Source organism: Triturus cristatus, chromosome 11 (assembly GCF_964204655.1).
Source record: "Triturus cristatus chromosome 11, aTriCri1.1, whole genome shotgun sequence".
Taxonomy (NCBI): Eukaryota; Metazoa; Chordata; class Amphibia; order Caudata; family Salamandridae; genus Triturus; species Triturus cristatus.
This window is the reverse complement of record NC_140594.1, coordinates 73,672,549-73,688,758: the sequence shown is the minus strand read 5'-3', so window position 1 is coordinate 73,688,758 and position 16,210 is coordinate 73,672,549. Positions and strand designations below refer to the sequence as shown.

At 44.0% G+C, this 16,210-nt stretch overlaps 1 protein-coding gene across 1 annotated transcript in view; it reads left to right on the top strand.

Annotated features, from left to right (window-relative positions):
* MAPK1 (mitogen-activated protein kinase 1) overlaps positions 1-16,210 on the top strand; it is a 537,443-nt gene that overhangs the window by 462,704 nt on the left and 58,529 nt on the right. Inside the window, exon 8 of the mRNA XM_085634299.1 lies at positions 7,509-7,634. Coding sequence (XP_085490425.1) covers positions 7,509-7,619 — 111 coding nt within the window. The 3' untranslated portion in view covers positions 7,620-7,634. The remainder of the gene's footprint in view (positions 1-7,508; positions 7,635-16,210) is intronic.

The window sequence follows — 16,210 nt, the reverse complement described above, 5'->3', positions numbered from 1 at the left end:
CGATGAATTAAAACCTTTGCATACACGTAAAAGTACAAGATTTCTTTATTGGCAATTCATTAAAACCATCGTTAACATTGTTTGTAATTTACACAATTGACCATTATGCTCATCAATAAGTCTGAAGTGCTTGTGCATCAGAAAAACTGGGCTGACAATGGTTATCCTGAGTTGACCAGCCATCCTTGTACAGCATGGTTTGCGCATATGGTCATTGTTGGTTAAAAGTGCCGGTGCGACTTAAAATGCTGTTTTTACTTAATTGGATCTTGCTTCAAGGCGTGCCCGATTCAGCTAAATTTTATGCCCAATGTCTGCACTCGATCTGTTTTTGAGTCTCCTAGCTACCATCTCAAAAAATGTTGTGAGCCGGCAGTTTAGCTGTGCCTCAGCTGGGTTGAAGCACAGTTTTACCGCTTGTTTACAGATTAGCGTGCCATCCCGCCTGAAAGATAAGGCGATTCTTATGTCCATTAGATTGGGACAAGTGCAGATAACATGAAGAATGTCCTCCTTCCCACTTCCGCATAAGCACCATGTCTGCCGACTTCCTCCCCTTTCCCATGGAGGCAGATGTGGGATGATCGGAATGACCCCTAGTCGTAGCTTTAAAAACTGTTCCTTCGTACTTATTTTGACTCCTATTTTTCAATAAGTTTGCGGTTTATGTGCTTCGTAATCACTAAGTACTATCAAGCCATGGGCCCTTATAGCAAGCATTTCCTTGGCTTCTAGGACTGATACCATTTGTGTTGCTTTTTTCCACAATTTTTTTGAAAGATAAATGGTCTGTTGGGGTTCCCCAAAGGTCCGACAATCCCAGTAACTTAATGAAGTCGAACAAGTATTTCCTGGCTAGGGATTTACCATGGCGAAGCAACTTCATCCAAAGATGGAAGTTAAGGGAGCCAGCCTATGTGCTGCGGATCTTAGGCTAACTTTTTACAAACTCGCCCCTCCCTGCTCTGTAAGCTGTAAGAATTAGCTATTACTGTGTCCAGAGCTGCAGCATCTTTGCCTTTAAGTGATTCGCTCCCGTAAGTTAGTGTCTGCTGCAATTTTGCATGCAGCACCTGCAGTAAGGGGTCCAGTGTTAGGTCGGGCCGCATTTTCTTCAGTGGTTTCATCGCTAGGTAGATCATAATTCCCTTTCTCTGCAGGGAATCCAGCTGAGGTTCAAATGAACTTTTGGGATCCAGAAGTATTCTGAGATATTTGTAGCTGGATACCCGGTCCAGACATTGCCCGCCTAAATACCAGTAGATTTATTTTTTATGGTAATTTACTGCCATAATCCTAGTTTTTTAAAGATTTATTTGTAGGGCATTCCGTTGTGAGAAGTGGTTTGTTGTATCCAAGAGATGTTGAAGACCGATGGGGGTCCAACTTATCAGCACTAAGTTGTCCGCTTATAGCAGATATGGCAATAACATGTTTCCCAATTTTGGAGCATGTGATGTGCAACTGTCCAGTTCTCCTGGGAGATCCGCTAGAAAGAGGTTGAAAAACAAGGGTGCCAGGACTCTTGCTTTTGGCCTGATTTGTTTGGAGAGGTTTGTCCCTGCGCCCACTTTAATCCTGATCCTGGTGTCCGTATGTAGCAGGTTGAGCCGATCCAGAAGTGGCTTTGGTATTCCCTAGCTTTCCAATTTTTGTCAAAGTTTGGTGCGGTTGACCTGGTCAAAGGCAGCAGCATAATCAATAAAACAGAGAAATATGGGAATTTTAGCATCTTTAGCTGCGTCCATTAGCAAAGCTAATGGCATAATGTTGGTTGTGGTTCCTTGCCCCTGGCAGAACCCACTTTGTTTTATAGGGATAATGGAGTTTCTGATGCCCAAGATGTTAGTTTGCCGAAGATTGTGCCCGCGTAGTACTTTGCAATTTCCGTCGATGAGAGCGATTAGTCGATAGTTGTTTGCGACTTTCCTGTCACCTTGTTTAAAAATTGGACTGATGAATGATCCTTTCCAGGATTCCGCAATTGTAATTGCACAGTTTAAATCCTTAAAAACCGGTAATAGCACTTTCTTCATGCCTCGTATCCTTTATTTCTGATTCGGGTGCTGATTGAGTTGCCTAAGGCTAATTCTTGTTGCAAAGACCCAGGGCTGCTGGCTTCCTGTTTTTTCCCTTCCTGAGGTGAAATCGGCCAGTGTTTGAAGGACCTTAAGCTGTAGGTCCAGTTTGTGCGATTGGTATTGCTGAGTGTTGCATTGTGCTTAGTATTGAGCCCCATATGGATTCTGTATGTAAGGGAGCGGTGGAGTTGCTGCTTGCTACCCGCGGCATATTTGACTACTGCGAGCGAGTGATTTGGAATGGGTTTTAAGTTGTATAAGGCAACGAGTTCCACCCATTCCTGTGAGGCAAGGAAGGTCATGTCTGCGTTCGAGTGGGAATTTTCATAAGGAAGCAGCGTCCGGCGCACTGGGGGCGTGTTGACCGTTGGATCGTTAAGAGCTGCCAGGTCGTCGGCTTGTGTGATTTGTGTCTGAAGTGGGGAGCTGTTTTATGGCTGCAATATGGGGGCCCATGCCCTTTGTTTAGCCCACTGACTTATTTCCAGGGAGAGAGCTTGAGAGTTTCAAGTCCATTCGATCAATCGTTTCTGCTTGCGCTGAGATTTTTACAATGTCTGTGTTTCACGGACTCCTGGCCTCCAATTTAGGGTATTTTTTGGTGTTTTGGTGGACTGCCTTGAGCATTGCTGGGTATCACCTTTGCTGGAACGCTACCGTCTCTGACCTCTGTCGAATTATTAGCCTCACTGTTTATCCAAGTTTCTGTGCCTTGTTTGGCGGTTTCCAGGTCTCCTTCTGTAGCCATTGTTTTTTCATAACTTTTGTCCTTTATTTGTGGTGGTGGATCAGCTGGGTTAATGATGGCCTGTGAAGTTTATTCAAGTTTCCCTGGTTGCAGGGGGGTTTGCAGCCCCATTATGTTCTCACTCTTAGAGTAAATTGCTGTCTTTCAGAAAGGAGAATTTTGTATAAATGTTTGGTTGGTAGAGAACACAGGTTTTTCCTTTGGGTGGCCCCCTCAATGTTTGAGTTCTTTTGGTTCTTCTGCTCTTGGGGGTAGTTTCGGGTAGGCTGTAATTTGATGATTTGTTATTGCGGGGATGGGGGTTTTGCTGACATTTGCGCCATTGTAGGTGGAGCTTGTGGGGACGCAGCTGTTGGCCTTAGCTGTATCCCTTTTTTCGATTATTATTGTACCTCTGGCCGGTCCTGAATCAAGGGTGCCTTTGCACTTGGCTTTCCTTTTTGTAGACTTGGGTTTTGATCTTGTGTAGGACCTCCTTACTCTGCCTGGCCTCATGTCCTCTCTATTGACCTCCTAGTGGCCTGGTTTGCACAACACTTGGTGTTTGATGCTTGGTGCTTAATACTCGTTCTCTCTTGGGGGTGTTCGTTTTGACTTTTTCCATTTGGCCCCCTAAGCCTGCCTTGCACTCTTGAGCCCCCTTTTTTCTCCCAGTGCTCTCTGCGGACTTCTGCTCTTATCTGTTAGGAGGTTATGTAGAGGTTATTAGGCTGGGTTTGTGGCTGTCAAGCAGTGGCGTACTGGCGACAGTTGACCAACCGAGGCGCTCAAATGGTGCTCGAGTAGGCCCAATGGCCATGACCCGCGTCTGCACCTGGCTAAGATTTGTGCTCTTATGCACTGCTTCTTGTTCTGGTTCTGCGGCAGAGTTGTGTTTCTGTTGCCCCCAATTACTGCCTATATCCTCTTGGCTGTCGCCGGAAGTTAAAGGATTTTTTTTTTAAAGTGTCAGTCGATGACGGGTCGGGGTAGAGCTCACCTGCATTCACGGGGAGCAGCTTCCTACTGGCACGATTAAACTGCCTTAGATTGGCAGGGACACAACAGCAGTTTGGACGGTTTAGGAGCACCAGGCCTTGAGTTGTTGAGCTGTTAGTGCAAACGTATGCTGTTAGGTTTGAGCAGGAACTATAATAGCGGCCAAAGTTGCCAGGCTGGGTTAAAAGGGTAGAGTGGGGGGGGGGGGGGGAGGTGAAGGGGGCAGGTGAACAGGGAGCAGGTCACTCTGAGCCGCAGGCCCGCACCCAACCTAGAATTGGGCCGCTTCCGCCGACTCACCGGACTCACACTCAGCGGCTGCTGCCTATGGCGGCCGCGCTCTCTGGACAAGCACTCACCCCCCGCAGCCGGTTCCACCTCACTGCACCGCGGTTTCCAGGTGCTCCTGGTGTTGCCTCCCCCGCCGTCCTGCAAGGGGATTTTTCAGCTGCTATTTTGTGCTGCATTTTTTACGGAGTTGCAGCCCTCCAATGCAGCAACATCGCAGCAGCCGCAGTGACTGCTCCTCAGCTCACCTGGTTCACTCGCTCTGCGTGTCATATGACCGGAAACCTAACTCTATTGAAGGCTGTGTCAATGGGCTTGAAGTGTTCTGGGAACCTGGGAAGCAGATAGGAATGTTCTACATTCATGACCCTCCGATTCGTAAATTGCTCCTCTGGGAACAATTCAAGTGTTTCCTGGAGCATTCTCAACTGCTCATCCATCAAAACCAGTTTAGAGTTATATTCCTCAAGTTCTATACATCGCTCATTCTGAGTAGACTTTAACAAGTGCACTTGGTGGCCAAGATCATCTTAGGGTCTCCTCATTTCGCCAAGGCTCTGTTAAAAATCTGTTCGGACTGCTCTGGTCTAATTTTTAAGGTCCGTGAACAACTGAATCATGAGGCCTTTCGTTAGTTTCTCATCCTCTTCTAAGGGGAGGGGAGGGGTGGGAGTACAATATCTGCGCAAGTTCACTTCTCGAGCACTTGACTGATTTGACACTCCCTTCATCCTTATTAGTGGTAGAGGCCTCACACAGTTTCACCAGCTGGATGTCATCTGCCTGGTCCCAGCTATCAGCGGTGTCTAAGGATCCCATATTGTGGTCACAGGAACACCCAGTACAGGCACCATCATTCCACAGATGCCCCCCTGCAGCCTGCTAAAAGAGTGTCCACATCGCAACACTTACTCCGAAGTGTATTGGAGGGGGTCAATGGTATCTTCACTGGCTCAGAGGGCCAGGCTCGCCCTGTATTACATCGCGCAGCTAGGAGCCTCCAGATACAGGATTGGCATGTAGCTAAGCCCCCTGATGATCATATTCGGTCTCCAGCTTTGAAGGTCTAACTGCTGCAACACGGCCCTACCATCCAGCCTCAGTTCACTGCTATTGTGAGAGTAGTTTGCTCTGCTGCTCACCTGCCACTCTGACGCAGTCTGCTCAGTCTGCCGTGTTGAAAGATGCTCTGTACTGTTCCTCAACCTCTCCACATCAACTCCTGCGCACAACGCCGCAAGATGGGTTGGATGGAGCAGTGGGCACTCCGCTAGGCCCTGGCCCGGACGGGAACTTTGGATTTAGGAGTTAGACATCTTGGGCTTCACCTTGCCCTTGAGGATGTTTTAAGACTATTCTGTCCCAGAGCTGCTCTCTTTCAGATAAACTCCTTGGGATGGATGGATGACATTACGACCACCTGTCTCGGCCGTAATTTACATATTATTTATCTCCACATAAACCGCATTCAAGAACTTTTATAACGTAGATTTCTCAAGGTCCTTTATTTTTATCTATAGCTGCATAATTTGGTGGTTTGTCTCCATATACAAGGTTGACTTTTGATCGAGCTTTCCCACAAAATCAAGAGTATCAGAAATATATGTTGGAGACCTTATCAAGGAGAATGTGGGTTCTGCTCCTCTCAGGATAGCGTGGGATTAATTTACAGGGGTGGTAGAAGGGAGTTTTCTTAGCTATTCTATCAATCATAAGAAACAGGCTAAGAATTAATTACAACAGCTTAGAAGTGCTCTCCTAGCCACTGCGATAGAACATGCATTGTAATTGAGTGATCAGAAGAATTAATATATAGGACGAATTTAGGATGAGTATTAGCCTTGCCATTATTGTTAGCCTTGTATTTTGATGTTTTGACAGACTTGGTTAATATATTCCCTCTGGATTTGATGGGACCAAGCTCAAACATTCATGGCAATATCGAGCCAGAATCTGAGTCAGAGGGAAGACACAGATTTTTATTTTTGTAATCAAAAGATGGTTAAAATGGAGAACAGTTATGTTTCTGTAGTAACATATCTGGAGTTGCAATTTCTATTCAAGGTGAGATGTTTACACTTGATTATGGCGTGTCTCTCTTCTAGTACCTCTCCATTTAAAAAATGGAACTCTTATTGTCTCTCACGGCAAGAGGCTATTTAATAAAAATGCTCTTTCTTCCCCGGTTTAAATTTCATACTGTTCCATTATTAGCATCCTCTGGGTTTTTCCACAGTCGAGTCGGCATGGGATTGGTCCATTTGGCAATATAAAAAAAAGTCAAGCAATTCAGTTACTGCAACTACACTAGAATGAGGTGATTGCCTCTTTTAAAACATATATTTTTTGTTGTTTCAGTTTTACATAGCGCAAACTCGTCTCAAAGCTATTGAAGCGCTTTACATGAGCACCGGTTACATTACACGGGGTCATGTTTTTTTTATGCACGGGGAGATAGTGATTTGTCTTGAATCACAGGTTGCTGATCTGATGCGGAGACGCTAATCTGGTTTCTAAGTCGGCAGCTCTGACGTAACACCACATCATCTCATCTATACTGTGATTGGTTCTCAGTTTTTTCACCCCTCTTACTTTAAACCTACTATATTTGAGACTTGACCAGTTTATCAGCATATTTAGCAAGACCTAGTTCACAAATGTGAGATCCCGCCAATAACTGTATACACCTCCTTCTCACTTTTGTCCGTGAGGTGTTGGCGTCTTCTTGGAGTCAGACCTAGTTACAGAATGGCAGTTTGAAAATGCGACTTTTCACTCTTTTTCTAAATTAGCATCTACTCATTCAATTTCTGCTTCTGTTTTTTTTTAATTATAAGTACCTTTCATTAAGAGAATATTTTATGAAAATACCTGTTAGAAATATCAACCTTTAGTCTTATTACAATAATCAACGTATTGCAAACGCTTCCCCATAAAGTCACCATTGGATGCATTTCTCCCTTGATCCTGGACAATCAGTCTAATAATGTGTACCATTTGGAAGTCCAATGCATCTGCTAAACTAGGTGGTGGAGTTGCCAAGGAAGAGACCAAATAAGAGATTTTGAAGAGTATTTGAGTTTGTCTGATATTTTATGTATTTTGAGGGCTTGGTTGGATAGTGAACCACCTGTAAGGAGAGAATGAAGGTCTGAATTAATGTATGTGGACTGGATCTTTTGCAGTAGCAATATTGCTGCAGGTTAGTACATTTTAATTTCTCTGGTGTTAATGTGTTTTAGCAAGGTTTTCATCAGTGTCATCCAAGTATCTTATTTTATGGATTATGAGTATTGGAGAATGATTGTGGCGATTCAGTAGCATTTGTTCTTACCATATCTGTCGAAGTTTTGAACAATTCATGCATAAATCTCTATTTGAACCAACCTGTGCAAAACATCTTTTTTACATAGCCTATAGCTGAAGCGCCATTCACGTTTGCAATGGAGTTGGACGATTTGCCTAAAGAGAGGCTGAAAGAGCTTATATTTGAGGAAACTGCTCGATTTCAACCTGGATATTGACTAATTTGAGTGCAAGTAAGTAATGAATCACCACTCTGTAAGTAGTGTGTAGAATTGTAAGGAATTTGTGACGTTTGACATATGGTAATGCATTTAATTCCCATGAAAAACAATTGTTAGAATGATGGACAAGCACCGTCCTGCATGAGTTCACAGGTGTTTTTTCCCCACACTTTTGCTTACCATGTAGTACTAAAAGGTCTGCAGATATTTTGAAAAGATGTTACTTTTTCAGTCATGTTTTTCCATAAGACTTCTGTTTTTATCCAAATGAATGTTCAGCATTTCTGCACTCCAGGCAATGTAGACATTCAATACTGTTCACAATCGTCTGACAAAAGTTCCAGGATGGTTATATTTAGGTCTCCCCTAAAGACTTCTTGTTTATCATACCAAAACCTTATAGTGAACTTAGAACAAGCCCATTGTTTACCATTGCTGTCCTTTGTCACTCAGTGCCGGCTTCTTATTTAATGGTTTTCCTTCCTCTTCTTTTGTTTGTCCTTCTCCTGGAGCATAGCTTTTTTAGTATTCTTTTGCGTGTGTGACTCGTTTCAGGCAATTACGTTTTGTTTTTCTGCTCAGCACTTTGAGAAGAGTGCATGTGTTCTTGGTCTCTCATGTGCTGCTCCCCTCTCAAATACTTAATCTCCATTGCAGAGCTGTTTATCCCCTGGTGTGCAGATGCGTACGCCAGGGAATAAAGTAACAATTGGAAGCAGCTATATAGCGTGGGACTTGAATTGCTAAGGCTAATGCATCAATTTATTTTTTTGTCTGACTGCCCTTACTAGTGCTCACTAGTGAACGCTGAGATCACAGTAGCCATAGTGGAAGACTTGGTCTAGTAGGCCATGATTATGCAAGCATTCTGATAGTCTCTCTGTGGCCTGATCACAGAAGCGAAGCAGGGGCGAGTGAGGCTGTGAAGCGGAATTGGTGAGCCAGAGTCACAGCCGTCCACTTTGCCTCACACTGGGGCACCTTAGACACAATCATAAAGAGTAATGGGCGGTGATCCTGTGTGACTTAGGTTTCTTTGACAAACTCTACTCAGAGGGCCAGGCCATATATGGAGCATACGAGGAAGAGCAGTACCTTCTGACTGTCCACAACCAACAACTTTGTTCCGTGAGCAGCTCTGACTGAGAGCCTGCACTCTTAATGAAGCAGTCAAAGGTAAGCCTGCCTGCCTCCCTTTTTCAAGGGGTGGGGGGGGGGGGGGGCTGCGCTGTCTATACAGAGATGTTGGAACCTCATGCTTGAATTAGAAAGACTTAGCACAGTAGACAGTTTTCCGATCCATATGTGTCGGCCGCAGTCGTTTCTTGCCTGACCAAAAATAGGCTTTCCATATTGAGCATGCAAGAGGAATTTACACACCTATATTGGTCCACCTGCTCACAAGTTAGTTTGCTCCAGAGACAGGGTGCACCCCAATTCGACATAGCCTGAAGATCTGACAGCCAGTTCATTTGGTCTTCTCTCAAGGTAAGACAGGTACTATTTCAGGAGAGGAACACAGCTAGTTAAACACCTTCTGGAAGCAAAAAACAAGAGGCACCGAGGTAGTAGAATAAGGCAAAACCGTCTCCAATGCAAAGATCTGTTGCATATTCTACGTGGTTGATAATGCCTCTAGGGAGTTGAACACCAGCAACATCCTTTGTAGGCACGGCTAAGGGTGTCGGGCTCCGACCAGAGCGCAGCACTTTCTTATCAATATTCTCTTAGATGACGAACATTTATTTGAGTGTCAGATGGATACTATGTTTGAAAAATAAACAGACCCTGATACTGCAAAGGCTATGAGGGCATGTTGAACGCAAACTAGCAAGTATTGAATTTGGTGTCCAAAAACTCAAAGGAGTAGGAAAGCCGCAAGGACACCCCAGTGTGCCAGGTGACAGCAGCCCCTTTCATGAGGAACAAGCCCAGAAGACTTTGCCTTCTGCCGATTTTAGTCCTTCTTTGGAATAGTTTTACACTTTCACAAGCAAAGCCTATCCTAATCGAGAGAGGGTAGTGGCATTTCAAAGGCTGCAACCTCTTCTTTTTTTTTTTTTCTTTTTTTTTTTTAGGCATCACGTCCTGAAGTAGTGTGAATGATTAACAGACTCTTGAAGATACCTGCTGCTTAACCATAGTGCCCTATAGAATGGTCTGGCAGTGCAGTGGTCTGTCACATGCAATAGGTCAGTGAGAAAATCGGGTATTGGTAGAACCCAGTTAAGCACAATGTCAAATGGTGGAACAAGATGAACCTGTTGGTGGAAGCCCCTTCAGCTTCTGGGGACCATTTCCACTGACGCCAACTCTGTGATGGCGAGCACATCTAGACAGCCTGACTGGGCAGGATACCTGTACGCAAGAACAACAAAAGTGTTACATTCGCTTTCTAGAGCTCACAGCCATTCAGTTGTGTCTCAGGCCATTGTACAGGTTCATTTGAACAAAAGCAGTCCTAGAGAGCACAAAGTATGACAACCATGTATTACATACAAGAACTCCCTCAAATCAACTGTTTGCGTTATTCTAATCATTTTGGCAGTGAGCCATTAGTAATCAGATCAGACTTGTCATAGCATCTCCCATGGGTGAACAATGAATTTGTGTATCTGCTAAGCAGGATACATTAACCAGTACACAAGTGGGAGAGGAATCCCCAAGTATTTCAAGAGAACTTTCAAAGATGGGCTAAGCCCATGATCGGTCTGTTCGACACTTCAGAAAAAAATATAAAATGCCTCCAGGTACCCTTTCCCAACTGTCCATGGGCAATGTACTGTGGATTAACTGGTCAGGCATATTTGCTTATGCTTTTCCTCCTCTACCTCTCATCCCTTATGTAGTAAGGAAGGTTGAGCAGACAACTATGACCCTCTGGTCGCACCAGCGTGGGCAAGAGCCGTTTGGTTCAGTTCTTCTAGAATGTTTGTCCGCTGATATTAGAAACTGCTTTTTGGAGAAAATCTGGTAATCCAGCATCAGGGTTAACTAAGAAATTTAAACATCAGGGAGGGAAATAAACCTAGCGTTTTGGCACCTGAGGTCCCAGATTTTGGGTACCTCAAGCTACCAGAAGAGCGCATGCTGATCCTGTGGGAAGCCTCTAAACCGAACACTAGAATATATTGCACATTAAGTGGAAATGTTTAATGCATTATTGTATAAACAAATGGACACTCCCTCTTACCTCGAAAGGCTGGTTGATGTGCACGCTAATCAGCCTAGATCTAGCAGCAGTCGTTGCTTATATGCCGAACAAACATACATATTTATTCAAAATTCTATTCATTACCGCATTAATGGAGAGTCTTAATAGAGATTTTTCTCTAAAAACAGTATATGTCTGTATTTGGGACCTCCCTGAAGTCATCACTAGACTCGTGGGATTCCCTTTTGAGCCATTGATCTCTCGTCAGATGCTAAATCTTCCCTCAAACGTACCTTTCCTGGTGGCCATAATTTCTTAGTGACTTTAATACAGGTTCACAATGACAGGGTTGTCCTGAGGACAAATCCTCACTTACTAGCGAAAGTGGTGTCCGCTTTTAATTTCGATCAACCCATTGAGTTTTCAATTTTTTATCATACCTTGAAACAGTGATAGAAAGAGCATTGCAGACATTAGATGTTAAAAGCTCTAATGTATTATTTTGATAGATTGAAAGCCATTCACACGAAAATGCAACTTTTTGTTGATTTTACAAAACCCCACTTGAGAAATCCCACTTCAATAGATAGTCTCGCGAGGTGGATAGTCAAATGCTTCCAAGCATGTTATGCTAAGGTGAAACAAACCTTGCATTCTGTGCCGAGAAGATTTCATAAACTCTTGTGCCCAACCAACACATGCTGGACAGGATCCATCAAAATGTCTTCTCCTGTATTGGATCTTTCATAGATTCACATGCTTGAATCGTCCCATGGTGTGTGTGTGTGTGTGTGTGTGTGTGTGTGTGTGTGTATATGTGTATATATATATATATATATATATATATATATATATATATATATATATATATATATATATATATTAGATAATACTACAATAGGGTACAATGCAGTGAACAGTCACTGCAATAGCCTATCCATTTTCTTTTGTAAAAAAAAACAAACTTGAGCAGCAGCCAATCCGGCTACAGCACTCTCTAGAACAATCCCAAGAGAGGCTAGGTTCCTCAGATTTTCTACCGCACATAGTGTGAAAGGGAGTCTCCCTGAGCTCTGCTCAGTTTTCTCTTCAAAATACCAGATTTCTACTCAAAATGGCAGATTCTTCAAAGAAAGGTCTCTTCAGGTCATGTGGATCATGCGGTAAGAGGCTACATGCTGAGGATCCACATAAAAACAATATCTACTGCCTTTACTCTCAACATAAAGTAAAAGACTGTAAAATTTGTAGGACCGTTTCAACCAAAACCCTCAAAGACAGAGGGTAGGTTATTGATTTGGCTTCAGAGACTAAAACATAAATCTGACGCTGTCTCGGAGGATGAGGAGAGCTCTACCTCAAAGGCTTCTCAGGAAACATTCAAAGGGAGGGAAAGACCTCTTGAAGCTTCCAAGAAAAAGACTTCTAAAAAGTCTCGTCAGGAATATTGAGACCACTCACTAAAAGGAAAGCATTCATTTCCTACTGAGGAAAAAAGCCACAAAAAGGAAAAACAATCTTCAGAACATTCATTGAAAATAACTGTCTCAAGAATGCTTATATCGCCGACGGCGTTCACATCTGAGTCACCGTCGACACAAAAATCACCTTCTAGATAAGTTTTACCTACCTCGTCATCGGAAAAATCTACATCATCGACTGTTATGATGGTCCCGCCGCCAATGCTTCCAGTGACGACGATGGCTTCAACACCGCCGACGCCTCATAGTCGATGGCGACTCGGACGACAACCTTCTCGTCAGCGTCCTAGTCAATGACTGTCGTTTTGTCGATGACCTAGTCTACGACCGCTTCGACAACAACATTGTTTACGTTACTGACGACGGCTTCTTCATCCGTTCCTGTCATGTGCTCGTCGACAACGCAAACTCTGCTACTGTTGACGAGGCTGACGCTGTATCCCACGCCTGGTTGTCAGCGTCTGTTGACGTTACAAATCACACCTATGTATCCGTCGACTTTCTCGTCGTCACGATCGATGACATTTTTTTGCAAAATCCTGCAATAGTTTCACTTTTGCCACCTTCAACCTTTTTAGAGGAATGGTACGAGCTATTATTTTTTGCGAGCTCTTTTCGCTGGATGCTTGTTTCGTTCCTATTTCACGATGAAATGGATGCCCGTATCCTGCAGAACCCACCTGGAAACTGACTTTAAACCATTGCTCATTCTTATTCAATGTATTTTTGACCGTCAGATTATTTTTGTGTGTTTTATCTGGCTTTGCAGCAGCTCCAGGAAGAGGAGGGACTACTCGCCGCTGCTGTTGCTTGCTACCTGCTGAAGTTGTTTGCTGTCTGCAGCTTGCTCACTCCGCTGCCTGCCACCCGGTGCTTCTTCTCCCCTGCCCCCTTACCGCACTGCACTCGCCAGTGGGTGACCGGGTGGGGCAGGAGGGCCGGTAGTGATGGTGGACTTCCGGAGCAGCGGTGGTGAGAGCAGCAGGGGCAATGGCTGCGGAGCCACTGTGGGCCGCAGGGCGGCTGTGTGCCGCATTTGGCAGACCATCACTGTGGGGATTGCTGATGGACCTCTGTGCAGCCCAAGTTTTGAAGAGGTCCCTCTTAGGACGCCAAGCAGGATCTGCATTTCAGCCCTGTACCCCCTGTAGGCACCCTGCATGAAATTATTCATTGGGCCACCTTAGGGGTTTTTCTGTTACTGGTTGAGCCGAGATGGTGAGAGCTGCAGGGACTGTGGCTGTGGAGCGCGGAGCCGCTGTGCGCTGCATTTAACAGCGAAAAAGAGCTGCAGCTGTCAGCGATGAGCAAGGAAAAAGACGTGGAGAGTTTACCAGCGGACCATGTTGTGACTGCCGTGATTACCAGCAGGTACAAGGGGGTTGCAGAGTTGCCGGGTCACTTTTAAAAAGCATTGTATAGCCTCACACAGCATTACAGCTGGCTCTTGAAATCTCCTACCACTGCTATCCACCACTCTCTGCCTCTTTTAGCCCAACTTTGGCCCAATTATCTTTATTCTTTCAGCTACTCTCCAATATTTTCTTATTGCGAATGCTGTAAGTGCAGGAGCCGTAGCCGGCTCCTGTTGAGTGTGCCCCCGGGGCACCGCGGAGGCGGTCCGGCTAGGTCCGGGTGCAGCCTGCGGTCTACCTAGAGGTTCCCCACTCACTTTGCGTACTTCTGCAGGATGCAGTCGAGGAAGACCACCCCTCACCTAAAGATCTGCGCTAAACATGTAGGAACCTGCTACCATTGTAACAAGACCTCGCTGCAGGCGAAGGGGTAGTAAGTGGCTGCAAGGCCCCAACAATCCACGAGGCGTGGAGGTAAGGAGGTAAAGAAGCTGGCGAGGCCAGAACTACAGCTACTCACGATACCAGGAAATTGATGGGTAATAATACAGAGATAACTGTTCTTAAGGCCATCTATAGTTTCCAGGGCTGCCAGGTCTCAAGAAAAATATGCGTTAATCATGCTCTTAACCTTCTCCTGAGCAGGAAAACAGCGGAATCGTTGCCGTAGAAGCTCGGAGCAAAGTAAGAAAGCGAGATAGCGGTCAAGAGCACCGCTCAACTAACCAAGCACAATCAATGGCTAGCAATGACCAGCAAATGGCAATCAAAGCAAACCGCTAACGGACTACAAAAAAGATGCGGTCAATGGGTGGGGAGGGGGGGGGGGGAAGATATCAGGAACAACCCCATCAAAAAACAAACCTAGCACTGGAGGTTCCTCCTGCAACCCTAGAAACCGACTTTACTTTACCGGATATAAACTTTTCAATTTTATATCAACTGTCTCCTACAGTACCTAAAGAGACACCACAACCACTCAACAGTACTCCAACTAATGCCACAGTTTACACAGAAAACCACTCACAATCACCAGAACTCCCATTCTTCAACGCATCGCAATCTCCAAACAGGCGAGAACTTGTATCTTATGCCTTCTTGTCACTACTGAGAATTCTGGAATCTATATTGGCCCTCCTTGAAAAGAATTTAGAAAACTCGGACATGATTCTCGAAACACAAACTGGAATTTTACAATATCTAGTGGACAAAAAAAGGAAAAAACAAATTCATCAAAATTCCAAAACTATACTAAGTGGCCCAGGAAAATCTGCTTCTCAGGAAGAATCCTGAAAAACACCATCTGCTGACCATCTCACAGGAAAAACAAAAAAGGCAACACAGTGGGATTCACCTAAAAAAAAGTGAAAAATAAGCTCATAAATGATGTTTACTATTATGCAAATTATTTGAAGAAATAAAGGTAGAGAGCACCCCTCAACCCATGATACCTTTGTTTCCCTTTTGTAAACGGAACCAGCAAGGAATGTTAACTCAAATACAAAAGAATCAGTAACAGGTATCTATAAATCCCCCAAAAATGGAAGAATCCAAACTTATGTTAAACCTAAAGAAAAAGAGGTACATCATAAAGGGGAAGAAAAGCAAAAAACGAGCAAAACAAAAAATCTCAAGACGATCGACTAGGAAAGTAAAATTTCCACAAACACCAGAACAAATAGTTAAAAGCAATAAACCATTCATATAAAATCTAGCGACAACCCAAAACATTGATAAATATTTCCTCCCATATGAAACCAATGGGGCACAGGGAAAAATTTTAAACCCACTGGCGCCAACATTTTCAGCAAAACAGACCAAGGAAGGCCAGGACAAAATATATTCAGGGGAGAAGGAAATCAATTTTTCTACTAAAATCACACAAATAAAGGGAGACCAAACGGTCTTTGGAATTAATAGACCTATTCCCCTGCAACATAATTCCTCTAAATCGCGGGAGAATAATAAACTTACTTCATAAGGTTCCTCAACTTCTTACACTCACAACACTAGAAATAAAATTAGTAGCATTCCCGAATATATCCAATCTAAAGGGGGTGCTCAAATGTGGAATTCTGGTCCAACATTATTCCATCTATTTTAAAAGAGAGGCATCTTTCATAAAAATGGTTTTGACGTGGCTGAAGTCAAAGTAAAGGCTACACAGTATAACAGGTTAAAAGATAACAATGAGAGTAAGTTCTACTCCCAGCATAAGCACACAAATTGATCTCCAAAAACTCAAATAAGCATACCAGAAGGCTCCTTAATAATATCGATCAGCGAAGGCGAGCGATGAATCTGAAACCAGGCTCCTCCAAGAATCGACCCGCAACTAAAAGAGAACTTCTGGTCTTGGATCCCTGAAAATTTGAACAGTGAAACACATTAAAACTTCCTTTTTAGCAGAAGTTTAACAATTATCTCCTGAAACATCGCTAGGAAAAGCCGAGAAAAGCTAGCTCATAGCCTAGAAAAATCCCCATGGATTCTCCTATCACAAGAAACCTGGTCCATAGACACTTTCAATCCCAAAAATTACTTTGTGTTTGACATCGCAGCTGAGGCCACAAAAAGGGTCACGCAAAAGAAGGCCTT